Source organism: Pteronotus mesoamericanus, unplaced genomic scaffold (assembly GCF_021234165.1).
Source record: "Pteronotus mesoamericanus isolate MK-2021 breed Mesoamerican mustached bat unplaced genomic scaffold, CSHL_Meso_final scaffold_54, whole genome shotgun sequence".
NCBI lineage: Eukaryota > Metazoa > Chordata > Mammalia > Chiroptera > Mormoopidae > Pteronotus > Pteronotus mesoamericanus.
The window spans coordinates 51,126,508-51,148,913 of record NW_026555321.1 but is presented as its reverse complement, the minus strand read 5'-3'; the positions used below and the strand labels follow the sequence as shown (position 1 = coordinate 51,148,913).

Here is a 22,406-nt window from a genome sequence, read left to right as displayed (position 1 = left end):
TTTTTCTTCACTAATTGGTGAAACTTGACACTGCTTCTCTCCTTGATGATCAGTTTTTCATTCTAAATGTCGGAAATGATACCATTTACAAATTAAGCAACTGCTTTCATAATGTCACTTTCCTATTTAAGAACCTGCAGTGGCTCCCCATTACCAGTGGTATCAGTTGTCTCTCCTGTATAATACAGGTCCAAGTCTTCCTTCACTTGAGCCTATCTATTCAGCTTTAGCTCCCATGTCTCCCAGCACTGAACACTCTTCTCTCCTGTCACCTACCCTTCATTAATTGTGATTCTTGTCCTCACCTTTATTCCCCACCATTGGCCAGTACATTCCAAATTGCCCTCTATCACGTCTTCATTATTCAACTCTAAACTTCTTGTGCATTTCAGCATTACCTCTTTACTATGACAGTAATTTATTTGAGGGCGAGGGGGGACGATAGCAGAGGTAAACATGCATCTTTTTTCCTCTTCCTTCCCTTCCTCTCTCCCTCCCTCCCCCCTTCTTCTTCCCTCCCTCCCTCCCTCCCTCCCTCCCTCCCTCCCTCCCTCCCTCCCTTCCTTCCTTCCTTCTTTCCTTCCTTCCTTCCTTCCTTTCTTCCTTCTATTCATTCATTTATTGTATTTATGAACACTCCCATGGATTCTGGGCATGGAGGTGTACCCTGTGCTGCGTGGACCTGAGAATTTAGTATGGACTTGGCTTTAAAATGATTTTCAACATAGATATTGATTTTCTTTTATTTTTCTCTTTTTTTTTCTCTTTCTCTTAGTCCTAAAGTTGTGGCACAGTTGGCTAAACAGATGATTGGGTATAATCTAGCAACGAAACAAACTCCAAAAGAAGGTGTGAAAGTTAACAAGGTAATATGAATGCTTCTGGTCATTTCTTGTGTATGTGTTAAAAAAAATCATACTTTAGTTTTGGCAGAATTTAATGCACTTTGGCAATGCACCGTTTTATTTTTATTTTTAGACCTCATATAGTATGTTGACTTTGAAGAGAAATAAAAAGTTTCTATAATAGTAATATTATTTATTATCCTCACCATGTAGTAAAAGTGGGTAGGGGTGAGTGAACAATAGCTTTCTCTTTCAGATCACAGACACATTCTTTTTAAAGCTGAAAAGAGCTTGGTATGATGCTATCATACTCAGTGAGGGATAGTCCCTGCTGTCCCACAGCCCCAGCCTCAGTTCTGTGTATCAGAGTTATTGCTGTGGTTATTTTCCTAAGGGGATCTATTCCTAGTTTCCTAGTGGACTAACCTTACTTTGAGATTAGTATCATTTTGAGCCGGTGCTATCACTGAGAGTATGTTGTATCAGTGAGATCTCCTGAGGCACTCAAGTGTGTATAGAGCATGCACGCACACACAGGGAAATAAAGCCCGTAGCGAAGTGGCCTGCCTCAGTTGTGAGCTTGTGAGTGGCAGAGCTGAGGCCAGAACCTCCCTCTCATCCTATCGGTCTGTTCATCCTTGCTGTGCCCTACTTGTGTATCGAGGCACCAGAATTGGCTACCTGATCTGCAGGATAAATAAATGATCTCCAGTGCAAAATAAAAACGTGAGGACCCTTGTTCAAATTTCAACAGAACATTAAACCAGGAGACCAGGAGCGGGATCCTTTGGATCCTGGGTCCTGCGCCATTATACCGGTCATACCCCCAGCCACACAGGTGCAGGTGGTTAGATGGTTCCATTGTAGCAGTGAATTCGGGCCCAGCATTTTGGGGTGGCAACTGTTTGCTCTGTTGATATACCATCACAGATGACTATGTATACAAGTGCCATGCTTGGGAAAAATGAGGCAGTGCATTCTGATTTTACTCTTCAGAGAGAGTTGTGTGGAAAATTCTTGACATAACCAAAAGAAAATCACGGCTGCTTTTTATTGTACCATGAGAGAGTCTATCCTGCTCCCCAGGGAACACTGAGCCAGAAGGGGATCAGAGCGCTGCGATCATCTCCTTCATGTTGGCACAGAGCCTTTCTGGATGTTAAGGAAACACATGCATGACAGTCCTAGTTATTTCCCTTTCCCATTGCCTCTCAGGGTGGATGCAAGAACTGTTTCAAAGTAAAAGTATTTTTGATTTGGTTTCGTTAGGCCCAGCACACTACTTTTATTTCACTTTTAAATCTTGTTATAAGCCTTTATCTGTGTAACTTATTCAAAATTTGTCCAGAGAGGACCTGATTAATATTTTTGTTTTAAAGAATTTGTTGTTTTTTATGAACACATGGGTTTTTGGATTAGAATTGGTGATACACCTTTTTTTTGTCTTTAACTTTATTTCTTTTTATTTTTTTGCTTTTATTTTTTTAAATTTTATAAATCATGTTTATTCTATTACAGTTGTCTCAGTTTTTACCCCTTTACCCCCCTCCACCCATCCCCCCCCCACTCCCACAGTCAGTTCCCACTGTGTTTTCCATGTCCATGGGTCATTCATACATGTTCTTTCTCTAGTTCCTTCCCCTTCTTTCCACCATTGTCCTCTTTCCCCCTCCCTTCTGGTCACTTTCAATCTGCTCCATGTTTCCGTGCCTGTGGTTTATTTTGTTCATTAGTTTATTTTGTTGAAGAGTCCACTTATAGGTGAGATCATATGGTAATTGTCTTTCATCAACTGGCTTATTCCACTTAGTTTAATATTCTCCAGTTCCATCCATGTTGTCACAAAAGGTAGGAGTTCCATCTCTCTTTCTTTCCTTCTTAAATGCAGATTGATTTTATTTATTTTTTTAAATGCCAAAGTTAATTATAAAATATTAAAAAAAATTAAAACCATTATAAAGTCTCAGCAATTAAACCAACATGACACCAGCACAGAAATAATCAAGTAGATCATTGAAATATAATGAACATTCTAGAGACAAACGTATATATCTGATTAATATATGTATGATTAAGTTGATATTTCAAATAATGGATAAAATAAGGCTTATTCAACAAATAAGGTGCATGAACCACTATTGAAATAAAACAAATATAGAGCCCTATTTCACACATTATACAAGAAATATTCAGGTGAGTTAAAAATCAATATGTAGAATCTAAGGAGTTTTAGAAGAAAATAGATCTAATATTTTTCATGATCTGAATAAAATATTCAACCTCACAACCTATAAAGTAAATATTGACAATATGACTATATTAAACATTTAACTATACAGTAATATACATATAAAAAAAGTTTAAGGACCAGGAATAGAATAGAAAAGTATTTGCAACAAATCTAAAACATAGTTAATAGGTTTTTTTCTTTTTAGGGAAAAAAGTTCTACAAACCTTTAATCAATATATGGATAAACAATATCAAAGAGTTATTTAAATTTTTTTTTTTAAATAATAGAAATAGGCAAGAAATATACAAAAACAGGTTTCGTTTCAACAAATAGTGAAGGAACAATTAAAATAATATCATTGTCACAATCAGATTAATGAGTATTAAAAATATTGGTAATATCAAGTATTGGCAACTCTGAAAGGAACTACGTGTTCATGGGAACTTTTTCTTCATCTTAAAGCAGTCCCTTTAGCATAGTTTGCAGTGCTGGTTTGGTGGAAGTGTATTCTGTTAGTCTTCTTTTGTCTGGGAAACTCCTTATTTTGCCTTCCATTTTAATTGAGAGTCTTTCTGGATAGAGCATTTTGGTTGCAGGCCTTTGCTTTTCATTCCTTGGAATATTTCTTGCCAGTCCCTTCTGTCTTGCAGTGTTTCTGTTGAGAAGTCAGATGCTAAACGTATCAGTAATCCCTTGCATGTTACTACCTCTTTCTCCCTTGCTGCCTTAGGATTCTCTGTTTGTCTTTGATATTTGCCATTTTAATGATGATGTGTCTTGGAGTGGGCCTCATTGGGTTCCTCTTAAATGGAACCCTGTGTGCTTCCTGGACTTGTGTGACTTTTCGCTCCTCCAATTAGGGAAGTTTTTCATCCTGACTTTTTCAAACAGGTTCTCTATCCCTTGCTCCTCCTCTTGTCCTTCTGGTATCCCTATTATGCAGATATTACTGCGTTTCAGGTTGTCCTGCATTTCTCTAAATGCCTCTTCATTCTTTCTGAATGTTTTTCATGTTCTTGCTCTTTCTGGGAGTTTTTTTCTACCTTATTCTCCAGCTCGCTGATTCAATCCTCAGCTTACTCTAGCCTGCTTTTGATTCCTTCTACTGTGTTCTTCAATTCAGAAACTGTATTCTTCATTTCCTCTTGTCTCTTATTGATAGCTTCTATGTCCTTTTTCATTCTGACATATTTGCAGTAAGTTCCTCATAGTTTCCCTGTAGTTTTTGGTAATTCTCTCTCTGAGGTCACTGAGCTTATTGAGCTTCCTTAGAACCATCGTTTGGAACTCAATATCTGACAGTTTACTTGCCTCTATTTCATTTAGTTCTTTTTGTGGGGATTCCTCCTTTCCCTTCGAGTGGGGTGTATTTCTTTGTCTTCCCATTATTTGATAGAGACTATTCTCTTTTGCTTCTGTTTCTTAAGTTGATCTGTCTTTATTTCCTGACTTTGTGGTATGAACTTCTATGTTTGGAGACCGCTGTTTTTACTTTCTGGATGATGTCAGATGTTGTCCCTCTCTGACCTTAGGCACTCTCTTCTAGACTTCCAGGAATCTACTGTCTGTGGCTGTCTCCTTCAGCTTTTAATCTATTCACTCTACACTCAGCAGGGCACCTGAGACAGCTCAGGGCAGGGCAGAGTCCCTCTGGGGGATGGGGTTATTGGGTCCTCTCAGACTACTGCATATAGGGGAGGAGTCTGCACTGGGATCTGCTGGTCCTCTCCATTCTCTTCCCAAAGCCTCCATCCCCAGTCTCTCCCCAAGTGTTGCCAGGCCTCTCTGTGCCCCCTTTAGCCAGGGATCTACTGTCTGTGGCTACCACTCTACACTCAGCAGGCCACTTAACCAGCACAGGGCAGGGTGGAATTTCACCTAGGGGTGGAACTATTGGGTCCTTTGACACTGGTGCCGCTCAGGGGGTGTGGACTGTGTCTGAGCAAGATGGCTGCTGCGGCATGAGGGAAGAGTAAGCACCGAGATCCCGTCGGCTGCTCAGTTCTCTCCCCAAAGCCTCCTTCCCCATTCTCTCCTTAGGTAACTCTAGCCCACTCTGCCCCTGCCTTTGCCAGAGACCACGGTAAGTGGCTGCAAATGAAAATTTATGCGTTGGCCCTTTAAATGCATAAATTTTCTTTGGTTCTTCAGCCACCTGTCTCTGGCAGAGAGCAACCCTGCCGCTTTTTGCAGCTGGCTGTTTTTTGTGTACTTTTTGGGCTCTGGTGTTGTGGGCTAGAGATCCCCGCTTTTGGTTTAGACCCCGCTCTTCTCAGGGGAATCCAACTGGCCGTTTCAATATCCTTCTGGTGCTGCTGCCCTTAGGTGCCCTGCCCACCTTCTCAGGTCTGTACTGCACTCCTTACAAGTTAGATTGGGCTAAAGCCGATTCTTCTGTCTCCAAGGTTACAAGGCTCCCTTTCGCTATTGTTCAATTGTTTGTTCCATTGTCATTTCTCCCCAGTGTAGTTGTAATTCCAGGTTGGTCCTGGGAGGAGGTCAGCATGATTTCCACTCACTCCTCTGCCATATTGATTCCTTTTTCTAAGATTATTTTATTGGTCAAATACATTTGTCTCCATTTTACCACCACCACTTTCCCTTGCCCTACCCACCCCCACCTTCCACCCTCAATCCTTTGCCACTTTGGCTTTGTCCACAGGTCCTTTATGCATGTTCCTTGACCAGATCCTTTCCCTTCTTTTCTCCATTACCCTCCCTACCCTCTCCCCCTCAAACTTTCCTCCCCACTGGTTACTGTCAGTTTGTTTTTTTCTTTCAATGTTGCTGGTTATATTTTTCTCACTTTGTTTGTTTCATTGATTAGGTTCCACTTGTAGGTGAGATCATATGGTGTTTGTCTTTCATTGACTGACTTAATTTCACTTAGCATAATGCTCTCCAGTTCCATCCATGCTGTTACAAGGGGTAGGAGTTCTGTCTTTCTTTCTGCTGCTTAGTGTTCTATTGTGTAAATGTACCACAGTGTTTTGATCCACTCATCTACTGATGGGTTCTTAGGCTGTTTGGAGAACTTGGCTATTGTAAATAATGCTGCTATGAACATTGGGATACATATGTTCTTTTGAATTGGTGTTTTGGGATTTTTAGGGTATAATCCCAGCAGTGGAATGGCTGGGTAAAAAGGCAGTTCCATTTTTAGCTTTTTGAGGAAATTCCATACTGTTTTCCACAGTGGCTGCGCCCACCAGCAAAGGGAATCGTAGTACACCAGCAGTGTACTAGGGTTCCCTTTTCTCTACTACCTTACCAGCACTTGTCGTTTGTTGATTTGTTTATGATGGCCATTCTGACCTGTGCGAAGTGGTCTTTCATTGTGGCTTTAATTTGCAGTTCTCTGATGGCTAGTGATGCTGAGCCTCCTTTCATATGTCTGTGAGCCCTTTGTATGTCCTTGGAGAAGTGTCTGTTCAGGTCCTTTGCCCACTTTTTAATTGGATTGTTTGTCTCCTAGAGTGGAGTTGTGTGAGTTCTTTATATATTTTGGAGATCAAACCCTTGTCCGAGGTGATACTCTTTAAAAGCATATAAAAATACAGAAAGAAGAGTAATACTACATAAGCATAAATCAGTTTGTAGATAGATTTCTGAAATACTGGTGATAAGTGCATCCTTGTAAATTGAGTCATTACCAGGAAACTACTAGAGTGATTTATTTTTAAGTAGTGATTTTTTTTCTGATTGTAAACGTGATTAATCTATGTAAAAATTCCAGTAGTATGAATATAAAAATTAGAAATAAAACTTCCTTGTATTCTTACCACCCAGAAATAATTGTTATACATTATTTCTGTATTTTTTTTCTGTGTAAAATGTGTATTATCACATTTTTGTAACAATAAAATTCTATGCAACTTTCAAGAACATGCAGTGTTTTTACTTATAGAATTTTGGACATCAGTCAGAAGTCCCCTGATTATAGAATCTTTAGATTTTTAAGTTTGTTTGAGAAGTTATTCCAGCACATACAGAGACCTATATACATCAAATTATTTTTTTTCTAAAGCTGTGTCACTGTTTTAGTGGTATGTTTTTGACATAGTAATAGGGGAGGTGAGTTACTGCTTATTGTGTGCTGTGATTCTGGGACAGGAGTGAGTACTGCTTGGAGATAAGAGAACCTCAAAAATTTAGAGTATATTTTTTATCTTACCTAATCGCAATCGTGTCCCATATCGTTTGTGCAATGATCACATTTTAAGTAGCTAGCCAAAACAGGTTCAGTGGTCAAATTAGGGCAAAGTAAGTTAAAAAGCTTTCTATACTAGAGGATACCCCAAAAGGCTGCATTGATGATGTTATTTGTGTCAGTGACAGATAAAGTTTTTCTGAAATGTATCTACCTGAGCTTATGACGGCATGAGTGTTCATGGAGTTCATTTAGATTATCTCTGTAACAGCTCCTAAAATATTCTGACATTCTGGGTCATTGGATAGAATAATAATGTAAAAAATTGGTCTTTATATAAAACTTCTTGAATTATCTATTGATAATCATCATTTTCCTGAGGATGTTTTCTTAAAGAGTGTTATATTATTTCTAGCAAGCAGGAGCTGTTTGAGACAGCAGCTGCTCTTTGCAAATAGAAATTTAATGGAATCCAGGGTACATCCATGAATAAGAATGAAACTTTTGAATGACATTCATCCTAAAAAGTATAATGTTGTGTTGCTTCTAAGAATAACTACTGAAAAGTCATTATATCTCTTGTTCATTAGACTAGCTCTGTATTAGAAAGTGCTACCATTAGACAGTAGCTACCATTTGTGACAAATGAATTAATATGAAGCCCCTTGTAAGGTATTTTATTTCTAACTGGTGATAAATTCCATAAAAGTTTGAAAGAGAGTTATATATTCATTACATTATAGCTTTTTAGATCATCATATAAAAGGTGGGACAAAAGAAGGTTTACAGTTGTGAGTAGAGTAAACAGTTTAAATTCTTGCATTATTACTTATTATTATATTATTTTTCATATGAACAACTGTAAATCTACTTTTGCCCCACCCTATATTTGTCTCATTTCCAGAGACTTGAAACTTAGTGTTTTTGTGTCATCTGGATAACTGTAATCTAATGCTACTTAATCTGTAACTTTTCTTTGTGAATCCTATCATTTAACTACCTTTAGGAAAAGCAATGTAAGTGTTTTTGTTATTTTTACTTCTAGTACTGATTATTTATGATAGTTCTTATTTTCTTTTAAAAATCATACAAGACATCTTTTACCATTCTTTTGTGCAGTGTAAATTGGCTTAGCCTCTCTCTCCAGGGCTGTTTGAGAGTGCTTATCAGAATTTTAAATATGAAGATTCTAACATTTAGACATTTTACTTGCAGGTACCTTATCTACAGGGGTACTCAAACAAATGAGCAAAGACATGTGTACAAAAATATTCACTGAAGTAGCATGTTAGAAAAATAGAAGCCCATCTAAATGTCAGTAGGGATATTGTTAAATAAATATTGACATGTAAGTACCACATAGTCACAAGAAAAAGAGAGGATCTTGGAAAGCTGTCTGAGCTGTAGTATTAAGATTAAAAGCAAGAAGAAAGGCATTCAAGTACACCCAATGTGCTTGCATGTTCAGGGTCAGTCCACTACTGTACTGCTTGCAGATGCATAGAGAAAAGACTAAAAAGTTAGTAGTGCTTTTTCCTGCTCTGGCTACTGAATAGAGTTTTTAAGGTTGAGCAGAGCCAAGGATGCCTGACTGAAGCAGTGAGTGGGAAGTGTGTCCTCCTGTCCCACTTGCCTCCTGCCCAGTCATGGCCCTTTGCATGTGACCATATCCTCCCAGAGCATGGGGCAACTTTGCTGATAATCACAAAGGTTCCATATGGCCGTCTGACCTTGCTGACTGCTGGGCTCAGGGCACATATATGTGCAGCTGCCCTTAACTGTCTTGTTTATATACTTCTTGTGTCATTGGCATTAATTTTGAACAAGAACACATTATATTGCCATTTAAAAGAAAGTAAAAATTGAAATACAAATCCCGTGAACCAAGAGTCAAAGTATACAAACATCTGAAGCGTCAGGCATACCGTAAAAAGAATCTTTTAGCAACCAGACTTGGTTTTGCACCAGAGCAATTTGAGGAAAATCAGTGTGGTAATATATATGTACTGTTAGTGCCTCAAATTAAAATAACAGCTGTTTCCCTGGAGTTTTTCTTAAGTGTCAGGGTTTCTCAAGGAAGAAAAAAAGATGATTAAAGTGGGAAGGTTCCTTGAGGCCAACAAATAACTCTCACTTGAATACATTAACAGAATCAGTTAAGGAAGTGAAAATGGGCATGGTGTACCCTGAGAACAGGGCTCACAAAAATCTCTGGAAGCTAATTCACTGGGTTTTAAAAGCCTGAAAATGGAGCTGTTGATTTGTGTAGCAAGTTTTTATAGATTTCCAAGTGGAAATCAGTTTGATGTTGAATTCACTGGACTTTCCTGCTAATGTGGTAGGTGATGGTTGCTGAAGCATTGGACATCTCCAGGGAAACCTACTTTGCAATTCTGATGGACCGGTCCTGCAATGGCCCCATCCTGGTGGGCAGCCCCCAGGGGGGCATGGACATTGAAGAGGTGGCGGCTTCAAATCCAGAACTTATTTTTAAGGTATGTTTAGATTTCTGGCTATTCTGTGTTCATTAGTGATTGCCATAGAAGCTGTTAAACATTAATGTGAAGTCTGAGGTTGGTAGTGATACATCTTCTGGTATTTGAGGTCTGCAGATATTGTTCTTAGTATCAAAAAAATCACATTAAAAATTTCTAGCAGAAATATTCATTATTTCATTTCTAAAGTGATTTTGTTTTCCTTAAAAAAGTGGGACATTTATTTCTTGAACCACTTTATGTAAAGCACTGATACTTTGGTGATTGGTTTTAAAGTTATTTTGACCAGTGTTACATATTTAAGTTAACCGCCTTGGAAGTTAAACTGAGACTTTACAGGCCGGCTTAGTAATGCAGCCTTAGTATTAGGCTGGAAAACCTTACTTTGGAAGGCTTCCAAAAGATGTCACAAAAATTAACTGACGAAATATTCGTCAGTGCCATCTGTGTAGTAATTAACAGTGAAAACTGGCATCCGATTATCTTGTCAGCATGCCACCCAGAAGAATTATATAGTTTTTGGAAAGGCTATTTTATAGATGGTCTGCTAATTAAAACTTGCCCTCTAGGCAGGTGTGCTAGCCCCACTCAAACCTCTGGAAAGGTTTATTCACTCATTTGCAAATTTATAGGAAGTATTTTCTTTTGAAGTTGTAAGTTTTCTTACTTGAATATCTGAATTTTGTTTATTTGATTCATTTTTTTACCAGGAGCAAATTGACATTATTGATGGGATAAAGGACAGCCAAGCTCAGCGGATGGCAGAAAATCTAGGCTTCCTTGGGCCTGTAAAAAACCAGGTACTTACACGATAGGAGGCCAGTGTGTCTAACTTGTTTCAGAAAACATTTGAAAACTTGCTTAATTGTCTCTAATATTTGTGATTACCCAGCGATGAGATAATTATAATTTTTTTCCTCCAGTTGTTTATGATGATGAAAATATTTCTCTGGTGTTCCAAAAGAGGGTATTTATGATGTGTGTGTGTGTGTGTGTGTGTGTGTGTAGGTATATATCTTGATGCATGTGTAGGTGTGAGATATGTGTGTTTACTGCGAATACAAATACTTTGTTATGTGTGTTAGTCTCCATCTTTTTCATAGCTTGCAGCTTCAACCCATGAATTATAAAAGGCAATATAGTAATTAGAAGCACAGGCTGTTGAATCAAGCAGACCTGAGTTTGAACCCTGTACTGCAACCCAGCACATGTGTGATTCAGCCCATCTGAATGTCAGTTTCATCATCTGTCAAATGGGGATGATGTAATCCCAACTGAGAGGGTTACTGTGAGGACTGAGTGCACTGATGTGTGAAAGTACTAATTCAGTAATCCAGAGAGGCCAGTTATTATTGTTTTTAATAGTACAAATCACTTACTGTTATTCTTTCATAGCTGAAGGCCATTTGAGATGAGTATTAATGGCATTAAGGTGATATTTTACTGAAAACAGCTTAAAACATGCCAAATTTAGTAATTATATCCCTTGGCTTCAAAGACAGAAAAATTAGACTCTGAGTTACTCTCCCTTAGGAACTGTGATGTCTTGGGCATCACAGTCCAGCACTACTCTTGGTCCAGCCATGGAGCCTGACTGCATGTCTTCACAGTCAGCTTCCTTGTCCCACAGCTAAATCAGAACTTAGTGAATCCTATATGTATATGTGTGTACCTCTGCGAGTGTTTTTTCCCCTACGGCTCCAGGATTGTTCAACATGTTTTCTTTCATTTAGTTGAGCAGTATTTCTCCAATAAAACAGTAGATATTGTACTTTTTACTTATTCTCCATACTTTTTGTTTTGATTGATTCTATTTCTATATGTTTTAGAGTGACAATAAGGCAAGTCATAGAAAGAGTGAAGCAGAATAAGACTTTAAGTATGCATATATTCCAAAAATTTATATGGAACTGCAAAGGCCTTGAATAACCACAGCAATCTTGAGAAAGGAGAACAAGGTTATAGGAATCACACTACCTGATACCAAACTATAGTAGAAGTCCATAGTAACCAAAACAGCATGTTACTGGCATAAAAATACACATAGATCAATGGAATAAATAGAGAGCCTGGAAATAAATCCATGCTTGTATAGTCAATTAATATTTGACAAAGGAGACAAGAACATACAATGGGCTATGATAGTCTATTCAATAGTGGTGTCTGAAAAATAGAACAGATAGGTGCAAAAAATGAAACTAGACCCACCTTTTTACACCATACACAAAAATAAGCTCAAAATGGATTAAAGACTTAACTGTTAGACTCAAAACCATAAAAATTCTAGAAGAAAGCATAACAGTAAAATCTCAGACATTTCTTGTATCAATATTTTTTCTGACCTGTCTCCTCCGGCAAGGGAAACAAAAGAAAAAATAAACAAATGAGACTACATTAAACTAAAAAGTCTTTGCAAATCAAAGAAAGCCATCAACAAGATGAAAAGACAACCCTCAGAATGGAGAACATATTTGCCAATGATACATCAATGATACAATGATAAGAGGTTATAATATCCAAAATAGATAAAGAATGTACACAACTCAACACCAAGAAAAAAAAATCCAATTTAAAAACTGGGCTGAGGACCTGAATAGACATTTCTCTAAAGAGGACATACAGATGTCCAATAGATGCATGAAAAGATGCTCAACATCACTAATAATCAGAGAAATAAAAATTAAAACCACAGTGAGATATCACCTCACACCTATCAGAATGGCCGTCATCCATAAGTCAACAAACAAGTGTTGACAAAGATGTGGAAAGAAAGGAACCCTCATGCACTGTTGGTGAGAATGAAGATTGGTGCAACCACTGTGGAAAGCAGTATGGAGTTTCCTCAAAAAATGAAAACTGGAACTGCCTTATTACCCAGCGATTCCACTGCTGGGGATATATCCACAGAAACCTGAAACAGTAATTTGAAAGAATATATGCATTCCTATGTTCATTGCAGCATTATTTACAATAGGAAGCAGCCCAGGTACCCATCAGTAGATGAGGGGGTAAAAACATTTTGGTACATTTACGCAATGGAATACTGCTCAGTTTCAAAAAGTAAGGAAATCTTACCCTTTGCGACAACATGATTGGACCTGGAGAATATTATGCAAAGTGAAATAAGCCAGTCAGAGAAAGACAAATACCATATGGTTTCATTCATATGTGGAATCTAATGAACAAAATAAACAAACAAAATAGAAACATACTCATAGGTACAGAGAACAGACTGACAGCTCTCAGATGGGAGGGGAGTTGAGGGGCTGGTGAAAAAGTTGAAGGAATTAAGCAAAACAAAATAAAAAAAACAACTCATAGATACAGGCAACAGTATTATGATTACTGTGGTGAAAGTGGAGTAGGGCAGGCAGAAGAGGATAGAGGGTGATGGAGGGAGACTTGACTTTAGGTGGTAAACACACAATATGATATGTAGATAATGTATTATAGAATTGTACACCTGAAACCTATATAATTTTATTGTTCAATGTCACCCCAATAAATTCAATACATTTTTTAAAAAATATTAAAAGAATAGAGCATTTACTTAAAGATCAGAAGAAAGCTTCCCTTGGAAAGCAAGAAATTCAGGAGGTCAAAGTGACAGGATCATCCAGGACTAAACCTCAGTAGAAGACACAGTCAGAATTCAGTGAACAACTAGAGGAACTAATTGCCATTTCTGAGACTGGCAAAGAGATGCCAGGGTAGTGATCTTTTGACAGGCAGGTGCTGGATGACCCCTGAGTAAGGGCTACAGTGTTTGGTTTTTTCTCTTGAGTATGAGGCCATGACTATCTTATTTATTTATTAAGAGGCTCCTTGTGCAGGTGTGGTGGTCACTGGGCACCACTCTCTGAAAAGTCACTGTGCTCTAGCTGCCCTGTCCTGCAGTAAGCTCCACATGTGCTTAGTCACTCTGTTAATGTTCTCCATGTCCCTTTAAACATCTGTAGTGCTCTTAGTCATTTGCAGTCACCTTTTCGCGATCCAGTGTGCACCATGGCACGGACTTTTACTAACTTTCTCATTGCTGTGTTGCCAAGAGCATTCTTTGCAGATATATTAAGTGCCCAAGAAACAGCTGTTAAGTGCATGAATAAGTGAAATGGCACATCAGGGATGTTCAGTTTGAAGAGATTCCTCAGGAGAATAAATCTGGAGTGAGCCAAATCTGTCGACCACACAGTTTGAAAGTGCAGGAGGTAAAATGGCAGAGTTCTAGAGAAGGCAGTAATAATATGAGTACAGTGTAAGACACATCTGCCCCACAATAAATTATAAGAGAATATTAAGAGATATTTATAGCTGTTAAATATCTGAATTGTGTTTTCTGAGTGCCCCAAACATGCTAGGTTTTAAATGAGTTTCCTGTGGAAGGAAGATGAACATGCAAGTTCTTGGGGTCATTAGTAGCTAACTGTCATTATATTTTTTAATTACATGTTTAGTTCATATATTTTCTTTCATTGCCGACTACATGAAAGGCTTTATATCTTCATTTGCTCAGCCAAGTTAGAAGAAGTATTGAGTGGGTGCTACTCACCATGCTGGGTCTTGGGGCACAGAGATGAATAACAGCCATGGGCAGGGACTCTGTGGGTAGTTGTCAGCCTACTGGCAATGCCCGCAGGAAGGGAGAATATGAAGGAGAGAGAGTGTGATCTCAGTAGTAGATGTGTTAGGATTTATTCATCTAGGGATACTGGTTATATTTGTAGACTCCAAAGTGGAATGTATGGCATAGGAGCTTCAGGGAATTGTAGATTTAAGGATCTCTGCTTTATGATAATTCCTCAAGCCATAGCGATTGGTGAAATGTTCCAGAAAGCCAGTGGAGGAGGCACCTGAGAAGGAAAAACAGATGATCAAGATTATCAATTGCTTATCCTTTGATAAAGAAATAGTATCTTGGGAGCCCCATCAATTCAAAATGACTTTGAAAAGTTACTTAATTTTCATCTAGGATGTGATTTAGGCATTTGGAGGAGGTACTTAACTCATGGATGAACGACATAGAAAATGATTATTTTGTAAATTTAATTATATCTGTCCTGTGACTCATGCCTATTGTCTCTAAAATGTGATGTAAGTTTTAATAAAAATAAATGTCGCCTTGCATAAAAACTACCACTTATGTGTTTCTAAAAAAATTTACTTCGGCAACAGTGGGTTGAAAAGACTAAGGCCATGGGATACACCTGAATATGATGAAAAGCTCACAAGTTTCTCAAGTGTGTCTCAGTTACCATCTATGTTATTAATTTCTGAGAACATTGGCACCATGAGTCATCAGCATGTGCCTCTGGGATTGAAGCTGATGAAATAATCCAATGGGCCAAGTTAAAACCAACCTACTAACACCTAGGTGTGATTTGTACCTCTGGCTAGCTTTAAGAATTATACATGAATGTTGGTGATACTAGTTTCTGGAATGCAAGAAAAGTATTTAATTTTTTTTAACATGTTAAACATTTTCAAAGATACTTAATATAAATTGTCATGGTTTCAAACATATGATCTCAAAGATATTTGATTTTAGGCATTTTAACTATTTAGTTTGTTACAACCTTAACTTTAAGTTAAAAAACAACAACCTTAAAATAACATTAATTGGTGGCAAGAGGAAAGAAAACAACATTTTCTGCATAGTGTGGTTATGAACTTAGGCAGCAAACTGGCTGATTGTAAGTTACCCAGCAGAATGTTTTCTTTGACTAATGTTCATCTTATTTTTAAAATTTGAACACATTTAGAAAACAGGAGTACTAACCTCAGCTTGCCACCGGCCCTGCCATTTCCTACTTTTACACCTGGTCAGACTGACACATCTCCCGCCCAGCCTTCATAGCCTGTTAGTGTATGGTCTGTGGAATAGGCAGGCTGGCTAATCCCTTGTAGATTTTACAAGATTTCATTATGCTTCAGTGCTGCTCAAAACATGTTTATAGTTCTTCTTTGTATAAGAATAAATAGTTACAACAGCAGAGACTCCCTCCCCCACAAGTGCTATGTTAATATATAATTACATTGGCATTAATGTGCAGAAAATTCAGGCTTCATTCTAAGTTTGGTTGATATAGGCTTAAAAATTTTTGAGGTGACCCAGGTATCCATTGACAAATGAATGGATAAACAAAATGTTGTATATACATAAAATGGAAGGTTGTTTAGTCTTAAAAAAGAGGGAGATTCTTACATGTGCTGAGCATGGCTGAGCCTTGAGGACATTGCAATAAGTGAAATTAGACAGTCACAAAAAGATAAAGAGGTATGATTCCATTTACATGGGGTATCTGAATAGTCAAATTCATAATGACAGAAGATAGATTGGGGCTTGTCAGGCACTGGGGAAGAGGGAAATGGGGAATTATTTAATGGGTACAGAGTTTCAGTTTTGCTAGATGAAAAAGCTCTGGAGCTTGGTTGCACAAAAATGTAAATATTTTTGACATTGCTGAACAGTACATTTAAAAATGGTTGAGGTCATAAATTTTATGGGTAGTTAAAAAAAGTTTTAAAGTAGCTGGGATAAGATCTTATGTATTTATGCATCCAGAAGTTACTTCTCTTATGTAGTTTCTCCTTATTCTTAATCGTTACTTCCAGCAGTATTTATGAGTGTTGACCCTGTGCAGAGGCTCTATGGGTATAGTGGATGCTGTGGTGTCCAGGACAGACAGCATGCATCTCTCAGGGAGCTCACATTGCAAGCATATTGATGACTTAGAAAACCCTTAAAAGTACCAAAAAATATTAAAAAATGTGTTACTTATCAGATTTACACTGTGACTCAAATAAAATGTTTGGATTTTTAGAAAGTAAACATTAAATAAAGGAAATTTTAAAGAGTATTTGAAAAAATAATGGAACGATTGTTTTAACAATCAAAGTGGGACCAGCCTTTCTAAAGTCTGACACAAAGTCAGAAGCTATAAAAGAAAAAAAGAGACATTATTATTATTAAATTTCCATGTGGCAGAAGTAACAAAAACATGGGGAAAGATAAAATAAAAGTATTTGCAATTGATATGAGATAGTCAATTTCCTTCATGTAAAAACACCTCATCAGTTAATAAAAAAAAACCCTAAAATCTCAACAGAAAAATGAGCAGAATTTATAGAAGAGGAAATACAAATGTCTCTTAAGCTCATAGAATAATACTGAAATTCATTCCCTAATAAGAGTAATTTAAATTAAAACTACAAATGGAATACGAATTTTCACCTGGCACACTGGTCAAGATTCAGATAGTTGATGGTTATAATTAGAACAGCAGTCTCCGTGGACCTGGTATGTGGGAGGGGAAATCAGTGGCAGCTTTTACCAAGAAAATTTTCTGATAATCTTTTATCATTAAAATGCCCACAGCCCTCTTTATTCCACTGCTGGGAAGTTATCCTGCAGGTGTTTAATCACACGTATGATGTCCATGTGGAGATAGGTCAGGTAGCATTTGAAGAAATGTTAGACTTTTGGAAACCACGTGGCCATTATTAAAGATCCAGGTTAAATGAATTGTGATACATACATACAATAAGATATTATGCAACCATTTTTTAAAAGAATAAGATCCTTCTATTTGTGTGGTGGATGAGGGCCCTTTAAAACCTAGTAAGAAAAGAAAGAAGGTATAAAACCAGTTTTGGTTTTTTAAAGAAGATGAGTGAAAAATATACATGCTTGCATATGTATAAAATATCTCTCAGTGTAGCACCAAGTGGTCAGGGGGCTGCCACAGGAATTGAGTGGGAGCTGCACGGCCAGGGAGTCTGAGGGCTTGGAGGGAGAACTTGATGTGCCTTGGGAATTTTGTGTCATGTATGTATTATCTATTCCCCCAAAAAATTAATATTAAGAAATGTTTAGTTTTACTCCTTATGTATTTTTGTTTATATATGTCCACTGGGTTTCAAATTAGGATTTAAGGAAGTTTACAAATATACGTAAAATAAATAAAATAATAGGAATTTCATCTCCAGTTCTTCAGTCAGTACTGGAATAAAAAAACCACTCTCAGTGTTTGCCCCAGTGGAATTTTATTCTGAGGAATTGGTTACACAGATACTTAGATTTTGTAAGAGCTCAGATATTTTAGAATGGACAGAGAGGCAGTGTAGAGCTAAACAACAGGCAGTTGTTGGTTGTTACCTGCATGCTTGGGGAAGAAGGGGAGACGGTGGTTTACTGGCACTGGAATACAGAAGCTAGAGCCCTGATGGGCCTGTCTGGTAGGAGATAAAGTCAGATCAGGAGATGCTGCCCCAGAGAGAAAGGGGGGGGGGGAAATACCCCAGCTTTGCTTCGTGTCCCGCCCCCTCCCCGCCCCACCGCCCTGCTGGCTCCTACTGCTGCTTCCCACGCGCAGAGCTGAGCCCAAGAGCTTTAGAAACTCAGCCTTCAGGAGTCAGCTCCGATATACAGAGTGGAGATGGGAAAAAGCCAGATAACGTTTCTAAGGACAAATTGTATAGGGCTAGAATGATAAGCAAAAATGTGGCAAAGCAAAAGCCATGACTAGGAAAGGAGATAGAATCAGGAATGAGACTGATGGCTGACACTCAGCTATGGCTGCACGGCTGTGTTCTGTGATGCTCCAGGCTGTGTACACTGTAGCTATGAACCTTCCAGGGCCCTGTCGTGCCTCATTGATGACACCTTCTTACCCGAGCCCCGGTTCACACTGTGCCAGTGTGCTGGGACAGGCAGTTCATAAATCTTGGTTGAAAATGAATGAGTGAGTGAACTTCAGGCAGAGTGGGAAAAATGAAGCAGAGCATAACATCGGGGAAACTTCGGACATTCTTGCTCTCTGTGGTTATGCCTTTGGGACAAAATGTTTTCTGTGTGAACTGCTGTTTATTAACTGCACGATTTAGGACTTTCATCTTTTCTTGCAACAGTTTCAATTAGGCACTCAATAATTGTTGTTTCACAGGTTATAGATTTGGATTGATGGATATAATAACTTTTATTTCAGCATAATTAGGGAAACCTAGTCATTATAAACTCTCAAAATCATATTTACCTTTTAGTTAAATGAAACTTGTTTGTGTTAAAGATTGTAGCTCACATTGTGGCGTAGTTCAGCTAATAGAGACATGATAATTTATGAAAAGATTAACAGCACTTTTAGGCCATACTGAAAATATTTTGTTTACTTGATAACAGTCTTTATTGATTGTGGTATTGTAGGAAAGTTGAGCAGTTCCTTCTAATGGATAGCAGTGGAAATTAAAATAATTATGCTTTTCTGTTTTTCCCTTCAGAAAACCTAACAGAAAATAAAGACATAGCATGTTAATTGTAATGTTTCATTAATCCAGCAGAATAAATGTTCTTTTACTACTTTGGTGTAATTTCATTTCACTTGATCACATTTAGGCTGCAGATCAAATTAAGAAGCTGTATAATCTCTTCCTGAAAATTGATGCTACTCAGGTAGAAGTGAATCCCTTTGGTGAAACTCCAGAAGGACAAGGTAAAAAAAAAATAAGAGAAAACAAATGATTATAATTATTTATGCAAACTATAAATTAAATTGTACAAAAGACTGTAGTAGCAGCTCTGCATTAATTTCTTTTGGTAATTTAATTTCTGTTGTAGTTTCAAATGGTCCCATGATGCAGTTGAACACTTCGGCACTTGAATTTGTTCATAACCAAATTCCAAGCCTCAGAGGAGACTGCTTGTTTTATTTAGAGATGTACATTTTCCAGCACCCCATTATTTTTTGAGGCTAACCACTAGGGTAAAGATTTGGGTGGGAACAGGAGCCACTGCACTTGGGTGTAATGAATGTACCTGCTTTTATGACCCACTTGAAGCTTTTTAGTTTACCTGCTTCTGTATAAATTCATTTGTGTCACCTGCTGGCTGTATACCGTCATGGTGAAGTCCCTGATGTCCCACCATCCAGCTCTTTCACCTTACTTGATTGTGAGCTTCCACTTTAGAAGGAGGCATTTTTGTGGGAAAGATTTTTCTTATTCATCAGGTACTTTTAGAGTATGAATAACTGTTTTATATCTCAGCATCCGCAACCAGTGTACTTTGTTCTGCATATAGAAAGTATGTAAAAACTCAATAGTCATTAGTTAACATTAATAATTAAATAATATTATTTATTAATTCAATATCCAGAGCTTGTGTATGTGCATGTGATTGGGGGTATAAGGTAGTGATACCAGAAAATAAGTTCTATGAACCTTGTCTTTTTTAGTACATTTTACCCCCAATGTCTTGCAGGCTGCCTAGAATGTTGTGGGTAGTCAGTAAATAGGGATTTGCCATTGGACTGGTAAAGGAGGTGATCTGTTATATGCAAATACAACCCAGTTGTAGACCAAGGTGAATGGGGCTTGTGTGTGTGTGTGTGTGTGTGTGTGTGTTTTCTTTTTTTTTAAAGTATACTTTATTGATTATGCTGTTACAGTTGTTCCATTTCCTCCCCTTTATTCCCCGCCACGCTGTACCCCACCTCCCACAAGCATCCCCCCACCCCTGCCCTTAGCTCATATTCATGGGTCATACGTAAACGCTCTTTGGCTTCTCCATTTCCTATACTATTCTTAACCTCCCCCTGTCTATTTTGTACCTACCATTTATGCTTCTTATTCCCCATACCTTTTCCCCCATTCATCCCCTCCCTCTCCCCACTGATAACCCTCCACATGATCTCCATTTCTGTGATTCTGTTCCTGTTCTAGTTGTTTGCTTAGTTTGCTTTTTTGTTTTTGTTTTAGGTTCAGCTGTTGATCATTGTGAGTTTGTTGCCATTTTACTGTTCATAGTTTTGATCTTCTTTTTCTTAGATATGTCTCTTTAACATTTCACATGATAAGGGCTTGGTGTTGATGGACTCCTTTAACTTGACCTTATCTGAGAAGCACTTCATCTGCCTTTCCATTCTAAATGATAGCTTTGCTGGATAGAGTAATCTTGGATGTAGGTCTTTGCTTTCATGACTTTGAATACGTCTTTCCAGCCCCTTCTTGCCTGCAAGGTTTCTCTTGAGAAATCAGCTGACAGTCTTATGGAAACTCCTTTGTAGGTAACTGTCTCCTTTTCTCTTGCTGCTTTTAAGACTTTCTTCTTATCTTTAATTTTGGGTAATTAATCATGATGTGCCTTGGTGTGTGCTTCCTTGGGCCCAGCTTCTCTGGGACTCTCTTAGCTTCCGGGACTTCCTGGAAGTCTATTTCCTTCACCAGACTGGGGAAGTTCTCCTTCATTATTTTTTCCAATAAGTTTTCAATTTCTTGCTCTCCCTCTTTTCCTTCTGGCACCCCTATGAATAGGATGTTGGGATGTTTAAAGTTGTCCCAGAAGTTCCTAAGCCTCTCCTTTTTTTTTAATTCTTGGTTTTTTCATTCTGTTCTTGTTGAATGTTTATTTCTTCCTTTAGTTCCGAATCGTTGATTTGAGTCCCAATTTCCTTCCCCTCACTGTTTGTTCCCTGTATATTTTTCTTTATTCCACTTTGCATACCCTTCAGTTTTTCCTCTATTTTGCGAACATACTCAACCATTTCTGTGAGCATCCAGATTACCAGTGTTTTGAATTCTGCATCTGATAGGTTGGCTATCTCTTTGTTGCTTAGTTCTTTTTTCTGGAGTTTTGATGTGTTCTTTTATTTGGGCTATATTTCTTTGTCTTGGAGCACCTGTTATATTGGAAGGGGTGGTATCTTGGGTATTCGTCAGGGCCAGGCAACCCACTTTGCTGTGTTGTGGCACTGTATGTAGGGGAAGGGTCTGAGAGGGGACAGTGCCGCTTGCTTGGCTCTTGGCATGCTCTCGCCAGCTTTCAGTCACTTCCCCCACTACCCACAAGCAAATTGGCCCTTCCGATGCTGATTCCCAGGTGGGTGAGTTTGTATATATTCTAGGACCCTGGGGGTCTCTCCAATGAACATTTCTGTGAGGCTGGGAGTTCCTCCCCCACAGGTTTTTACAGCCAGAGATTTTGAGGCTTTCTTTTCCCGTGCTGGAACCGTAGGTTGCCTGGTCTGTCTCACTCCCCTTTGTTCCTCCTGGTTTATCCACACGCAAATGTGAGACTGCCAGTTGCCATCTTGCCTGTTCAGTCCTTCAGCCACAACTTACCACAAATTCTCTCTTCCAAGGCTGCCCATTTTCAACCTTCCTGCCTGTCTGGATGAATGTTGGACTTCCATATAGTTAATTTTTTTGGCAGTTCTGGTTGTTTTTTGTTTGTAAATTTGTTCTTCTTTGGTTGTGTGAGGAGGCAAAATGTATGTACTTATGCCTCCTTCTTGGCCAGAAGTCTGTGTGTGTGTGTGTGTGTGTGTGTGTGTGAGTGTGTGTGTGTGTGTGTGTTTTCATGTTTGATTCAGTGCTGCCTATGCAAGTACAACTGAACTAACGAACAAAGAAAACAACAGTGAATACCCCTCTCCACTTCCCCCATTCCCTGATTCCCTGAATTCTGTCAAGAGGTGGCAAAATATAAGAAAGAGTACACTGTGACTCATTTACACTGTGCCCCTGGGTGAGAGAGGGAATCGTGTGGTCACTGGGCAGAAGTCCTTCAGTAGACCTTTGCCCTAGCATCTGGTCATTTCCCCAGCCCTTCCCAAAGTGCTGTCAGACACCATGATGGGTGGTGTTTGGGAAGGGGGTTCAGATTCCGGATCAGCTTTCCTGGCCACATACCTCA

General features: G+C 38.4%; 1 protein-coding gene across 1 annotated transcript in view; it reads left to right on the top strand.

Moving 5' to 3' along the window:
- SUCLG2 (succinate-CoA ligase GDP-forming subunit beta) overlaps nt 1–22,406 on the top strand; it is a 299,815-nt gene that overhangs the window by 128,765 nt on the left and 148,644 nt on the right. The window contains exons 4-7 of the mRNA XM_054594876.1: nt 776–866; nt 9,569–9,721; nt 10,432–10,521; nt 19,110–19,206. Of these exons, the coding sequence (XP_054450851.1) occupies nt 776–866; nt 9,569–9,721; nt 10,432–10,521; nt 19,110–19,206 (431 nt within the window). The remainder of the gene's footprint in view (nt 1–775; nt 867–9,568; nt 9,722–10,431; nt 10,522–19,109; nt 19,207–22,406) is intronic.